Source organism: Protopterus annectens, chromosome 1.part0 (genome assembly GCF_019279795.1).
Source record: "Protopterus annectens isolate FY-2018-M chromosome 1.part0, PAN1.0, whole genome shotgun sequence".
NCBI lineage: Eukaryota > Metazoa > Chordata > Ceratodontiformes > Protopteridae > Protopterus > Protopterus annectens.
The window spans coordinates 425030024-425045227 of NC_056725.1; the positions used below are offsets into that span (position 1 = coordinate 425030024).

Here is a 15204-nt window from a genome sequence, read left to right on the forward strand (position 1 = left end):
TTTTGAAATTGGTTTTCCTTCCTTTCCTGTTGCATATGCTACCAGAAGCTGGTCAGTTTTTCTATTGGACTTGGTCCTGTCCAGGTAGTAGCGTAATGTCTATGTACATCCAAGGTATGCAAGAGTCTTTCTCCCTGTTCTGTGGGTTGGGGAAGAATGTAGGTAGGTGGATAGCCTGATTTAAAGACACTCTGGATACCACCTTAGGCATAAATGTAGGATTTGTTCTCATGGACACTATCTTGATGGAAGATCAGGAAGGGTTGCACTGCCATTAATGCCTGTAGTTCAGAGACCCTTCTTGCTGAGGTGATTGCCAGCAGGAAAGCAGTCTTCCAGGATAAGTATTGTAATTCTGCTGTTGCTGCTGGTTCGAAATGGGGAAGTGTCAATTTTTCTAGCACAAAGTTCAAGTCCCATGCTGGCAATGGTGGCTTCCTGGGAGGTTTTACATTTTTAATTCCTCTCAGAAACTGTCTGAGCAGAGGATGAGAGAAGACAGGAGGATCCAAGCTGTATTCTGCTGAAATAGCTGATGCATGTATCTTGATGGAAGAATAGGACAGGCCTGTATGGAAGAGCTCTGCCAAGTACTCCAGGATGTTGGCTATGCTTACCAGTGCCACATCTTCTCCCTTTGCAGTACTCCAAATGAGATATCTTTTCCATTTTGCTGCATAATTCTTTCTTGTTGAAGGTCTACGAGCCTCAAGGATTATGTCTTTAACTCTTTGGGATAAATTTGGGTTAATTGCTCTTATGTAATGTTCCAGGCAGTTAGCTGCAGAGTTTTCAGGTTTGGATGCAGGATGTTGTAGTTGTTCTGTGTTAACAGTAATGGGATCAGGGGTAGTGTCCATATTTGTTCCCGAGACATGCTCCTCAGCAATGGGTACCAATGTTGTCTTGGCCAGTCTGGAGCTATCAGAATGATCCTTGGACGTTCCTCTTTGATCTTCAAAAGCACCTTGTGCATCAAAGGAAGTGGTGGGAATGCATGCTGTCAGGTTCTTCCAACTGAAAGATAGAGTCCACCTTCCAAGCAAGTGGGTGGTACGTCCTTGTGCAGAATTTCTTTAGCTGGTGATTGAGTGGGGATGCAAATAAGTCTATTTGTGGTAATCCCCATTCTCTTGTGATGGCTTTGAAGATGTCCGGATGCAGCATCCATTCGTGGGCATCTGTGGTAGTTCTGCTTAATATGTCTGCTAGAATGTTTTCTTTTCCGGTACAAAAATTGCTTGTAACTGAATGTTGTAGCTCAGAGCCACATCCCATAGGTCCAGTGCCAGCCGGCATAGAGGATATGAATGTGTGCCTCCCTGTTTATTGATGTACCACATAACTGTGGTGTTGTCTGTCCTTATCATCAACTGACCTTCTTGGAGAAATGGTCTGAATGACTGGATTGCCAATTTTACTGCCAGCATTTCCTTTAGATTTATGTGCAGGCGCAGCTGGTCTTGAGTCCATAAGCCTTGTATGCACTTGCCCAGCATGTGTACCCCCAACCGAGGTCTGAGGCATCTGTCGTGATGGTTTGGCTTGGTTGACTGTTGCAGAAGGGCATTCCTGTGTTTGATTGACAGGCCTGAGCCCACCATAGGAACTCTTGCTTCAGGCATGGAATTATTGGAATTTTGGTTTCTAGGCTGTGCTTGTGTTGGGACCACAAATTCTTTAGGTACCACTGTAGCTTTCTCATATGCAGTCTGGCATGAGGGACCAGAATTATGCAGGATGCCATAAAGCCTAGGGCTTGTAGTACTTTTCTTGCAGTTAGATGGTTTTGCTTTGTTAATGCCAAGAAGTAGAGAGGTAGTTGCTCCCCCTTTTCTGCAGTTAGGAATGCCATTTGTTTTGATGTGTCCAGCTCTGCACCCAGAAAGGTTATTCTTTGGGATGGAATCAGCATTGACTTTTTTATATTGACTGTATATCCCAGGGCTTGCAGCAGGTAAATGACTCTTTGTAAGACTTCTGTTAGCTTGCTTTTGTTGTCCGCTTGTATCAGGCAGTCATCCAGGTAGGGATAAATTTGGATCCCCTGAAGTCTGCAATGAGCAATTACTGATGCCAGGCATTTCGTGAACACTCTGGGCGCCGTAAATAAGCCAAAAGGCAATGCTGAGAATTGATAATGCTCTGATCCTGCAAGAAATCTGAGGTATCTTCTGCAAATTGGTCGTATGGGGACGTGCAGGTATGCCTCCTTGAGATCTAGAGTTACCAGCCAAGACTCCTTGCCCAGCATGGGAAGAAGCTGCTGTAGGGTCAGCATTTTGAATTTTGGAACAATGAGGAATGTGTTTAAAGCGGACAGGTCGAGAATAGGCCTCCATTTGCTCTCTTTTCTTGGTACCAGGAAGAGTCTGGAGTAAAACCCTTTCCTTGTTCCATAGTTGGTACCTTTTCCACAGCTCTCATTCTTAATAGTTGAGATATTTGCTTTAGAGCTTCTGCCCTTTGAGTAGGTGGTAGGTTTGGCATTCCTCTCTTTCCTGGTAGAGTATGGAAATGGAACCTGTAACCTTGGTCTATAGTTTGCAAAATCCATTTTTCTCTTGTGATGCAATGCCAGTTCTTTGAAAATAAGGTTAGCTTTCCGCCTAAGGGTGCTTCCAGTTGTTCCCTGGTAGGCGGTGCCACAGCCCAGTCACTGTGATTGTGTTGTTGTAGTGGTGGTGGCTGCGTCCATGCCTCGCTGGTTGTTACCTTGAAACTGGCGTCCCCTGTAGGCACCCCTGGATTGGTTTCTGCCTCTTGAATGCCTATTCCTGCCTCTCTGTGTCTTAGAGGAGTCTGGAAAGGACCAATTCTTGGAGGGCCAGTTCCTGCTAAACCTTGGAGGTTGAACCTGTAAGACATCTTTCACTGTTTGTACAGATTTCGCCTTCTCTTCCATCTTTTTTAGTACCTGCTGTGCAGGGGAACCAAATAAATTGACTTTGTCCATGGGTGCATCCAAAAGCTTTGATTTGACATGGTCTGGTAATGCCTGCTCTTTCAACCATGCATGTCTCCTGATAACTGTGCCAGTCATGGCTGATCTAAAGGAAGCCTCCAGTGCATCATAGCCACATTTTAAAGAATGGTTACTAACCTGCTGTATGTTATGTACCATTTCCTGAACATATTTTTATCTAAAGATTCTTCAGAGGACAGCTTTTTAGTTAACTGGTCAAGCATAAACTCTTGATATTGAATCATATGAAATTGGCAGTTCAAAGCCCTAGCTGACAAAGTAGCAGAGGTGTAAACTTTTTTACCCCATCTCTCTAAGGACCTGGATTCCCTTTCAGAGGGAGGGTTTTAGTAGATGTAGTTGCTACAGCTTTAGGGCCCTGGGAGATAGTCTCTGGATCTGCAAAAGGAGCCTTGTATAAATGGTGATGAGTGTCCGGGACCCTGTAGAACCTATCGGGCTTAGCAGGGGCCGGAGGTAATTAATCAGGAGCAGTGCAAGAATCATTAAATGCATCATCTACAACAGAAAGAACTGGAGGTATAGCTAAAGGCCTATGTTGTGGCAAATGTAGAAAGGTTCTAAGCCTTTTTCTGGAGTCTGAGAAATCTTGGCCCTGCCACTGAAATTGCTCCCTCATAGCATGCAAGGTTTCCCCAAAGGAAAATTCCTAAGGTGGAGAGGCTGAAGGAATGGACTCTTCAGCATCGGAGTCTTCGTAAGGGGAATAAGGAGCCTCAGGAGGGTCTGTATGTTCTGAGTCATCAGAGGAATCATCTGTGGATACTGGCTCGGGGGGCTCTGCTCTAGGCCTCTTCTCTGGAGGTGGATGAGAGGTCCTGTCTGGATGAGGCTGGGATCCACGAATTCAAGAAATGAGATCTTCAGCCAAAGAAAGCATATGGGAACTGGTGCTGGGCCTGTGAGAGAGGGGTTTGGCAGGCACCGTTTTTGAAGCTTTGGCTGCTTTAGCCCTGGCAAAGGCCTTAATAGACATGGCTGCAGGAGGCCTAGCAGCTCCACGTGCAGGGGTTGAAATATCCAAGGGAATAGTGTCTGATAATTCCTGAGAAACCGCAACAGAAGGTTGGATTTCAGAAGCCGATTCTACCAGGTTAGAAGAGGCCTCGGTAGAAGGCATGTTTTCGGCTGAAGAAAGAACCGCTTGCTCGGTTTCGGCCGAAACCGAGACACTCGCGGTTTGCTTAACCGCGGTTTCGGCCGAAACTGCGGACCGCGAGTGTCGGTCCTTTTCTTTGCGTTTTTTGGTAATTTGTGTAGTCGGAGGATCCGACGGCATAATATAGGCAAAATCAGAGCCGAAAAACTGCTCAGCAAACTCCGACCGACGTCTAAGCATCCGTCGGTTAAAAGAAGCACAGGCTAGACAAGCTGCTACGTCGTGGTCTGGGCCTAAACAAGGTAAGCAGTAGGAGTGGAAATCTTTATGAGGTATTTGTTTCCCACGAGTTAAACAGTTATTCACTTTTTCTGACATCGGCTGAGGCAAGAAAGAGTCCCCAACGGGGTACTTCGCTTTTTAGAAGTCTTCGAAGTAGTATTCGGTATGTAGTAATCTCTGGATCTGACCGACCGGCACTTGCGAACAGCTTCTGCTTCGGGCGCCACGCGGCAAGAAAGACTGAGGAAAATGGCGCCGGCTGATGCCTTTATACCCGAAAAACTGCAGCGATGACGGGTGAAGTGCGACACCAGCCGAAGCCGGACCCAGACTTTGGAATCCGGCCGACCGAAGGGCTGCCTGACGACAGGACTACCCATTTGTAAGGACTGCAGATGCATCCTTGAAGGACATCGGAGGCCTCGTACACCGGAGTCAGCTTAGCGGCACCGGATCCAACAGAAGAGACGACCGGCGACAGGTCGGAAGGCAAAAAGTACAGTTTTGTACCTACCATAAATGTAGATATTCGAGTGCTAATACAGCTGCAGTAATCACAGATGGGTTCTCTGCCGTCAGGCGGGTCCTCGGTCGGCCGAATTCCAAAGTCTAGGTCTAGCGTCGGTTGTTGTCACTTTCTTTCCTGACATCAGTGAGGCAGGAGTATATAAGACACAGCCGACGCCATTTTCTTCAGTCTTTCTTGCCCCAGATGTCAGGTGCCCCCAGAAGGAAGGCAATACATAAATTATATTTATATACATGCAATGCAGTATAATCAAAAAACAGTAGTTGCAAGCAAATATACCATAGAAGGATAACCCAAACAGGTTGTATGAAGAGGGGTTAGGCCCTATGCCTTTACCAAAAGGGGAAGGAGGGAGGGAAACCTGTACTGCAGCTGTATTAGCACTCTAACATCTACATTTATGGTAGGTACAAAACTGTACTATGTTCATCATGCATACAGCTGCAGTAATCATAGATGGGTAGAATCCCAAAGCTACGCACAGGGTGGTAGGCACTAGGTGGAACTGGGATGAGCCAGAATGCCCTGCAACACAGCAGTGGCAAAGCCTGCTCTAGTTTTGGAATATAAAGGCAGGTGGTAGTGTTTAGTGAAGGTATGCACAGAACTCCAAGTGGCTGCCTCCAAAATATCTTTGGTAGGAACTCCTCTGAGGAAGGCTGTAGAGGTAGCTGCGGCCCTGGTGGAGTGGGATCTGATGCCTGTAGGGACAGATTTTCCATGATAGGAGTAACAAAACCGTATGCAGTGGCCTATCCATTTTGAAATAGTCTGTTTGGTAACTGGCTTCCCTTGAGCTCCTACAGCATAGGACACAAAAAGTTGTTCTGATTTCCTGAAAAACTTTGTTCTGTCCAAATAATAACGTAGCTGACTATGGATGTCTAAGGAGTGTAGCAGCCTTTCCCCTTTGTTTTGAGGATTGAGGTAAAAGGTAGGCAAGTGTATGGCTTTATTTAAAGCAACCCTGGATACCACGCATAAATGACGGGTTGGTTCGAAGGGAAACCCTGTCCTGATGGAAGATGAGAAAGGGCTGCACAGCCATGAGGGCTTGTAGTTCCGAAACCCTACGAGCTGAGGTAATGGCCAGAAGGAAAGCTGTTTTCCAGGACAAATATTGCAAATCTGTTGAGGCAGCTGGTTCAAAGGGAGGCAATGTTAATTTTTCTAAAATGTAATTAAGATCCCAGGCTGGCATTGGTTGTTTCCTTGGTGGTCTTATATTCTTAGCCCCTCTGAGGAACTGTCTTAAGAGTGGGTGAGAGAATAAGGGTGGATCGGTGTTGAATTCTGCAGAAATGGCCGAGGCATGGATTTTTATGGAGGAAAATGAAAGTCCACTGTTCAGCAGCTCAGCTAGATACTGTAATACCCAAGGCAAATTCAGTTTTCTAGGATCCTGGCCTTTTTTCTCATTCCAAGAGAAAAACCGTTTCCATTTTGCGGAGTAAGCCTTTCTAGTAGATGGCCTTCTGGCCTCCAAAATGACATCCTGCACCTCTTTGGTGAGTAGGGTCTGTTGTGGTGTTAAGGAATTTTCCATGCAGCGAGATTGAGTGTTTTCAGCTGACTGTGAAGAGTTTTGTAGCTGTGCTGAGTCAGTAGAAGAGGCATTAGAGGTAGGGACCAGGGAGGAGTATGCGTTAGGCTCCTCAGGAGTGGGTACCAGTGTTGTCTTGGCCAGTCTGGAGCAATCAGTATCATCTTCGGTCTGTCTGCTCTTGCTTTCAAGAGCACCTTGGGCAGAAGAGGCAAAGGTGGGAAAGCGTAAACTGTCCATGCTGCCCAACTGAATGAAAGGGCGTCCACTCTCCAGGCCTTTGGATGAAAGGTCCTTGAACAGAACTTTTCCAATTGATGATTCCTGTGGGAGGCGAAGAGATCTATGTCTGGCCTTCCCCACGCTTGGATTATCTTTGTAAACACTTGAGGATGCAACTTCCATTCGTGTGGATCTGTCATATTTCTGCTTAGATTGTCTGCCAGCGTGTTTTCCAAACCTGGCAAGTACTGTGCTTGAAGGCCGATTTGACATTCCAGAGCCAAGTTCCAAAGTGTCATGGCTAGTCTGCACAGGGGGTATGAATGTGTTCCTCCTTGTTTGTTTATGTACCACATTACTGTGGTGTTGTCTGTTCTTATCAATAATTGTCCTGGATGCAGGAGGTCTTTGAATGCTGTAATTGCATTTAATCACTGCTAGCATTTCTTTTTGATTGATGTGTAGGTGCTTTTCCTTTTGGGACCATTTGCCCTGAATGCACCTGTCTGTCATGTGCGCCCCCCCCAGGCATAATCTGAGGCGTCTGTTGTGATGACTTGATTTGCTTGAGGCTTGCAGAATGGGAGACCTGTGTTTGTTTGACATGCTTGGGTCCACCATAGAAATTCCTTTTGCAAACACGGAATTATTGGTATTATTGTTTCCAAACTGTGGCTGTGTTGAGACCATAGGTTTTTTAGGTACCATTAAAGTTTCCTCATATGCAACTTTGCACAAGGGATTAAAAGAATGCAAGATGCCATGAAGCCCAGAGCCTGCAGGATTTTCCTTGCAGTAAGCCCGGTACAGTTTGCTAGTATTTTGAAGTACTGAGTTAGTTGCCCCTGTTTTAATGGCGTAAGATAGGCCATCTGGGTGTTTGTGTCCAAGCTGGCACCCAGGAAAGTTATTTTCTGAGATGGTGTTAGCCTGGATTTCTCTTTGTTGACTGTGTATCCCAGAGAATTCAGTAACCGTGTTACATAAGCCAGATGTTCCAGAAGTATGTGCTTGCTGTCCTCTTGGATCAGGCAGTCGTCCAAATAAGGGTAAATTTGAATCCCTTGAAGCCTGCAGTAGGCAATTACTGATGCCAGGCATTTCGTGAATACTCTGGGTGCAGTAGATAAGCCAAAGGGCAATGCAGAGAATTGATAGTGGATTGAACCTGCAAGAAATCTGAGGTATCTTCTGCAGCTTTGTCTGATTGGGACATGCAGGTATGCCTCCTTGAGGTCCAATGTTACCAGCCAAAACTCCTTGCCCAGCATGGGAAGAAGCTGCTGTAATGTGAGCATCTTGAATTTTGGTACGAGTAAAAATGTGTTTAGGATGGATAAGTCCAAAATGGGTCTCCAGTCGGTTCCTTTCCTTGGTACCAGAAATAGTCTGGAATAAAAACCTTGACCTTGTTCGTGAGTAGGTACCTCTTGAATAGCTTTCATGTCCATGAGCTTTGAAATTTGTAGTTGTGCCTCTGCCCTTTGATTGTGTGGCAGGTTTGGCATGCCTCTCATTTTTGGAAGAGTGTGAAAATGAAATCTGTAGCCTCTGTTTATAACGTCCAGGATCCATTTGTCTGTTGTGACAATATGCCAATTTCTTGTAAATAATGCCAGCTTTCCTCCCAAGGGTGCTGCCAGCTGAGACTTGCTTGGCATGGAAAGGGGGAAGTCATTGGGTTTGTTTCCTGTATTGTTGTGCACTGTCTTCGCCACCTCTTGGTGCTGGAGTTTGCCATTGCCTGCCTCTATATGATCCTTGTGATTGTCCTCTGCCCCTTGTTAGCCTGTATCTACCTCTTTGGGGCTTGTCCGTGGCTGGAAAGGACCCAGTTTTAGAAGGCCAATTTCTGCTAAAACGTGGTGGTTGAACCTGTAGAAAAGCTTTGACAGATTGCATAGATTTGGCTTTTTCTTCCATTTTCCGTAGTATCTCTTCAGCATTAGTACCAAATAGCACATCCTTTTGTAAAGGAGCATCTAGTAGTTTAGCTTTCACATGATCAGGCAAGATTTGTTCCCTAAGCCAGGCATGTCTACGAATGACTGATCCTGTAACAGCAGCTCTACTTGAGGCCTCTAGGGCATCATAGCCACATTGTAAGGTGCGTTTACCCACTTGTTGTGCACTATGCATCATATCCTGCAACTCCTTCAAATCTGGTTGTTCAGGTTGAGACATTTTATTCTTTAATTGTGATAACAGAAACTGCTGATATTTAAGCATATGGAATTGACAATTTAAGGCCCTCATGGCTAGGGTGGCCGAGGTATATACCTTTTTTTCCCACCTTTCTAAGGATCTTGACCCTCTTTCGGAAGGTAGTGGATTCTTAGCAGTAGAGGCCTTCATTCCCTTGGGGCCTTGAGAAATGGTTTCAGGGTCAGCATTATGGCTTTTGTAAAGAAATTGATGAGAGTTAGGAACTCTGTAGTACCTATCAGGCTTGACTGGGGCAGGAGGCAGGGAATCCGGATTAAGGCAAGCCTCCGAATAAACATCATCAAGTATGTCCAAGACAGGAGGTATCGCCAGAGGTCTGTGTTGAGGTAACAAAAGAAATTCCCAAAGTCTTTTCTTGGAATCAGAAAAGTCTTGGCCTTCCCAATGGAAGTGTTCCCTCAAGGTGTGCAAGGTTTCCCCAAAAGAAAAATCCTCTGGAGGAGATACAGAAGGAATGGACTGCTCTGCATCAGAATCTTCAAAAGGGGAGTAAGAGTGTTCCTCTACATCAGAATGTTCTGAAAAAATGGAGCCCTGATCAGAAGAGGGAGAATCTTCCTCCACTCTGGGTCTCTTGTCTGGAGGGGGGTTGGGAACCCCTGATAAGAGTAATTAAATCCTCAGCCATTTTTAGCATCTGCTTTTTAGGCATGGGACCTGGAGATGGGCCCTGTGCAACAGGCCTCTTGGGATGCCTGGCTGATTTGGACTTAGTAAAGGCCTTAATGGAAAAGGAAGATGAGGGTCTAAAGACACCATGGGTGGAAGTGGACCTGTCCACATTAGGAGGCTCAACGCTCACAGTGGTTTCAGTGGTTGTAGTCTGGGCATGGGCCGAGGTACCTGCGGTCTCGGTTACAGAGGACACCGCCAGAGAAGTGTCGTCGGTAGTCAGGGGCTGCGTAGGCGCCTCACTGAGAACCGGACCACGTGTAGCCGGTTTTGGCGTGGTGTCGGTGGAGACTGCGGGCCTCGCGTGTCGGTCTTTGTCCTTGCGTTTTTTGGACAAAACGGTAGTCGGAGTCTCCGACGACATCTTATAGTTAAAAGCTTTACCAAAAAAGTGCTGGGCGAACTCCGCCCGACGCTTAATAGTGCGTTTGTTAAAAGTAGCACAAAAGCGACAGCCCGAGACGTCGTGGTCTGGGCCTAAGCAAGGAATACAGAGGGAATGGAAATCCTTATGTGGTATTTGCTTCCCACAAGAAATACAATTGTTAACTTTGTCTGACATCGGTCTGAGGCAAGAAAAGTTTCCCCAACGGGATACTTAGCTTTAAAGAAGACTTCGGTTTCCAAATTTTCGTAATTTCAGGAGCTGGCCGACCGGCACATGCCAACTGCTTCTGCTTCGGGCACCGCGCGGCAAAAAAGACTGAAGAAAATGGCGTCAGCTGTGTCTTGTATACCCCTGTCGCGCTGATGTCAGGGAAGAAGGCGACAACAACCGACGCCGGACCTAGACTTTGGAATTCGGCCGACCGAGGACCCGCCTGACGGCATAGAACCCATCTGTAATGACTGCAGCTGTATGCACGATGAACATCAGAGATATTTAACATACGACTACTAAACACCCACAAAAAATAAACGCAGAAATCATACAGCATCTACAGAGCTGCCAGGCAGGAAACATAATCAGCAAAGTGGAAACTTTGCCAGTTTTCTCGCCTCCTGAACATCTAAAAACTTTAGACTTAGGCCAAATAGAAATAACAGTTAACTTTCAAACCAAACACTGCAAGTTATGCTCCATTTCATTTTGTATTGTGATATAAATTCCTCCAGATATAGTCAAAATTTTAATATTTCTATAACATGCCAGTTAAAAAAAAAAAAAAAAACAGAAAAGATTAACCTATATCTGGAAACCTGCCAACTACAAAACAGTGAACAAACGTTTTCACTACTAGGAAATACCGGGGTGGGTAAAAGTAAGGCAAATGGTATCAGAAGCAAGATATAAAAATTAAAATATATTCTACATCTAAAAGAATGTAATGTAATACAACCTACTGATCTAGATACTAACCAACAAAGTTGTAGTCTAGGACAGAGACTATTACTTGAAACAACAATCCTTGATTAACAACACTTTTAAAATAAAGATAAGAGGAAGATGTTGTCTGTTTAGTTATTTATGGTTGCCATTCTACATAAATCTGACTGAAAATTACACATGAGCAAGTCATGAAGGATACAAATCCATGGCTGGCTAAGACCTTCATCTATAAGCCATCACAGAACCATGATAAATGCAGCTCAATTTGTTTAGATTTACAAACAACCCAAAGAAGGTACGCATTTAAGATGCAAGTTAGCAGAGAAATTGATAAGCATGCAATGGTCACAACATGCACAGAATTACCACAAAGACACAAACTCCCAAAATAAAAATATTACACAATGTACATACCAGCAAAGCACTTGGAGCAGAGGTTCATAGTTTTGCTGGAACTACGGGAAGAAAAGGAAAATAATGTGAATCATAACAGAGTAATGCAGAAACACAATATCACTTTCAAACAAATTTTAAACTTTTAGGTACCATGAAGGCAGCTATATAAAATAGTCATATTCAGTAACCTCTACATACAAAAAGCATAAAGACCATTAAGCAAATAAAACTTCCTCAAGCTACTTTCCATTCAAGCATCACCGCACTGTCTCTCCAGTTCAGAGGCCAGAAACCAGGAAAAGAATAGAAGTTATGAGATAGATGGAAAGTACGTCTCCAAAGATGGGCCATCTTAAATATTTATTGCTAAAGTAAATACATATATCTGATAAGAGATCCCTCCTTTGGTAACCTCCAAGACAGTCATCTCCAAAGAAAACAATGTCTAGTCAGTTTGCCTTTAAGCTTGAAAAGATGATCAAATTTCTCTAGCATACACTAAATATCCTATGGCAGAATCAGATCCCTCTGTGGGACCCTAATTTGGAAAGACCCTACAAGACCTTAACAAACCTTCAAAAATGCTGACAGTAGAATCTTCCCCACAATGAGACTTAACGTCTGTCAATCAAGTATACTTTAAATAAAGAAAAGCTAGGGACTGAATTACAATTTTCTGACAAAACCATGACTTGTTTTGAACAGGGATAGAGAAGGAAGAGTCTAAACTGGCCACCAGTGACCTAAGCAGAAAAAGCTAATTTTTCTCTGTAAAGTATGCAAGTAGAAATGAGATCACAATCTGAAAACTGTGGATTATTTATCACTGAAACTGGGTACAGTCAACTTTAGAGCATGCAAACCCAAATAAGGCTTGCTTGAAGAATAACCACAACCTCTTAACTCAGTTTAAGTGGGGGGTCTGGAGAAAGTAGGGCTGAAAGAGGAACAAAGTTTGCCTCAGTCAAAACAAAGTAATAAGAATTATGTCAGCCTGTGTAACCTGGTTTTCTGTATGAATCTCACCACCACAATAAAGTAGCAATAGCAGACATAGTTTTGTCTTGGGTGAGCTACAGCACACTTCACCTGACCACAGAGAATATCTGGGGGGGGGGGGGGACATTATCAGTGCACTTGGAGCTGGTTATAGAGAGAGCATTATGCACACCCACCAGAAAACCCAAACACGAAATATTTTCTTGGCCACTTTTGGGCTAAGACACTACTTGTGGGGCAAAGGATGCCACTAACAACCTGTCAACTAATGAAATGGCTTTAATTAAAAAAAAAAAAAAAAAAAAAAAAAACACACAGTACACTTCAATTTGATCAAGCACTACCACTTCAGCATGGCCTAGTGGCACAACAGTTAAGAGGGTCTATCCTTATTTGCTGATTGTTCACTACCGCTAACCTGTCTGATATGAGAGAGTTCAAAACCGTTAGGTAAGACTAAAGTACAGTTGTGAGACCCACAACATTATGCATTCCAGTAGGATCATTACGGCTGCTGCAGTAGAATTCATTACGTTTAGTGTCAGACTGAAGTCTGTAGATCATCCAGACTCGCAGATCTTGACTTATGAAAGGAAGCTGGCAGATATCTTCCCCACAGAGACTTCGTGCTCATATTCTGAATAAAGGAAATATCAGTATGTGCCATCCTCTAGATTATTTTTGCCAACAACCCTGTTAAGGTCATGTCTCATGAATGAAAAAGCCAACTTTATATCAACAATTGGAGTCTCACCCTTGTGGTATTCTGCCTTCAAGTGCTAGATTTTAGTGTGGGGAAACTGAAAAGGAGTTGAAGGCCAGTGGGAGCTTATAATGCAATAATGATCCTATTTGAACATCTAATGTCATGATGAGGTATTGCACAACTGTATGTGTTCTTTACCCAGATCACTGCTGCAGTACTCTCAAAGCCCTCCCCAAACTCAGGAGAGCAGAATGCATGCGCAGCTAACCCTTGTGTGCTCTCTCAGATAACACCTTACCCAAGCCCACAGTGCCAAACATCACCCTACTCCTGGACTTATTTAATTTACAGTGTTTGGAAGAGATGTGCACGTCTTCTTAAGTGTTCTGGGCAGATACCTGGGCACAGACGATTGAAATGCAGGCTGCTCTGATGGAATGTGCCCTTATTTGTTCCTGCTCAAGCCTGCTTTTAATCTCATTGCAACAAACTATGCATTTAATTTCCCACTTGGAGAGCATCTGCTTCATAACTAGTTCGCCTTCATTATCTTGCACAAAGGGCAAGAAACAGCTACTCAGTGCATCACACAGACGCAAGTCCTACCAAGGTAATAACTGTTCAGAAACTTCAGGGCAAAGGAGGAGAAAATCTTGCTTGAGCTATAGATGTTCCTGAAGAAATGCCAGGAGGACAGCATTTTCTAAACAACTTTTGGCAAAAAGGCAAGATTTGTCTCAAGAACGACCCTATCACTGTGGCACTGTGAAAAGTTCCTTTGACATCATGATTTTCCAAGACTAGAATTTGGGTGATACTTAGGATGCTGGATGAGTGCCAAATCAGTTGCTCAAGGACAAAAATTAAACCACAACATGGAGGGATAGCCCTTCATGGTCAAAGGCCATTCACTCTACAAAGAAGTTACTTGACCACAAATCACCCATCACAAATTAGGCAAGCATTTGTAGCAAAACATGAACTTTTATTAAGGCAGTCAAGTAAGGGAGTACTGTTTTATCTAAAGGGTTCTTTTTCTTTGCACTCCATCAGACTGAAAACCTCTTCCATTTTGTACTTTACAACTGCCTTGTATTTTGTTTCCTAGCCTGCTGCACATTCTGAGAGAACAGATGCCCGACAGGATAACATTTGGGTCATCTTTCAGGATGTCAGCTTCAATTTTCTACAGGATGTGATATACCAGGTTTCTGTACCGTCTACTTGAACCACCATCACAAACCAGTGGTTGTTGGGCCAATAAGGAGTTAGTAGAAAGTACAGTTTTGTACCTACCATAAATGTAGATGTTAGAGTGCTAATACAGCTGCAGTAATCACATATGGGTTCTCTGCCGTCAGGTGGTCCCTCGGTTGGCCAAATTCCAAAGTCTTGGTCCGGCGTCGGTTGTCGTCGCTTTCTCTTCTGACGTCAGTGAGGCCAGAGTATACAAGACACAGCAGACACCATGTTCTTCAGTCTTTCTTGCCCCAGATGTCAGGTGCCCCCAGAAGGAAGGCAATACCTAAATAGTGCTTATATACATATACAAGCAATGCAATATAATTCAAAATCAGTGGTAACAAGCAAATAAAGCATAGCCGGATAACCCAGTCTGGTAGTATGAAGAGGTTGCTAGGCCTCATGTCTTTACCAAGTGGGGAAGGAAGGAGGGAAACCTGTACTGCAGCTGTATTAGCACTCGAACATCTACATTTATGGTAGGTACAAAACTGTACTATGTTCATCGTGCATACAGCTGCTGTAATCACATATGGGTAGAATCCCAAAGCTATGTACTGGGTGGTAGGTACTAGGAGGAACTGGGTTGAGCCAGAATGCCCTGCAAAACAGCAGTGGCAAAACCTGCTCTTGTTCTGGAATATAAAGGCAGATGGTAGTGTTTTGTGAAGGTATGTACAGAACTCCAAGTGGCTGCCTCCAAAATATCTTTGGTAGGAACTCCTCTGAGGAAGGCTGTAGAGGTAGCTGTTGCCCTGGTGGAGTGGGATCTGATACCTGCAGGAACAGATTTTCCATGATAGGAGTAACAAAACCGTATGCCGTGGCCTATCCACTTTGAAATAGTCTGTTTTGTAACTGGCTTCCCTTGAGCCCCTACAGCATAAGACACAAAGAGTTGTTCCGATTTCCTAAAGGACTTTGTTCTGTCCAAATAATAACGAAGCTGTCTATGGATGTCTAAGGAGTGGT

The 15204-nt window shown here is 44.3% G+C and overlaps 1 protein-coding gene across 1 annotated transcript in view; it reads right to left on the minus strand.

The window, feature by feature from the left end:
* The window catches only part of ZFAND3 (zinc finger AN1-type containing 3), a 1811752-nt gene that overhangs the window by 1361505 nt on the left and 435043 nt on the right, over nt 1-15204 (minus strand). Inside the window, exon 2 of the mRNA XM_044060318.1 lies at nt 11304-11344. Within this exon, the coding sequence (XP_043916253.1) occupies nt 11304-11344 (41 nt within the window). The remainder of the gene's footprint in view (nt 1-11303; nt 11345-15204) is intronic.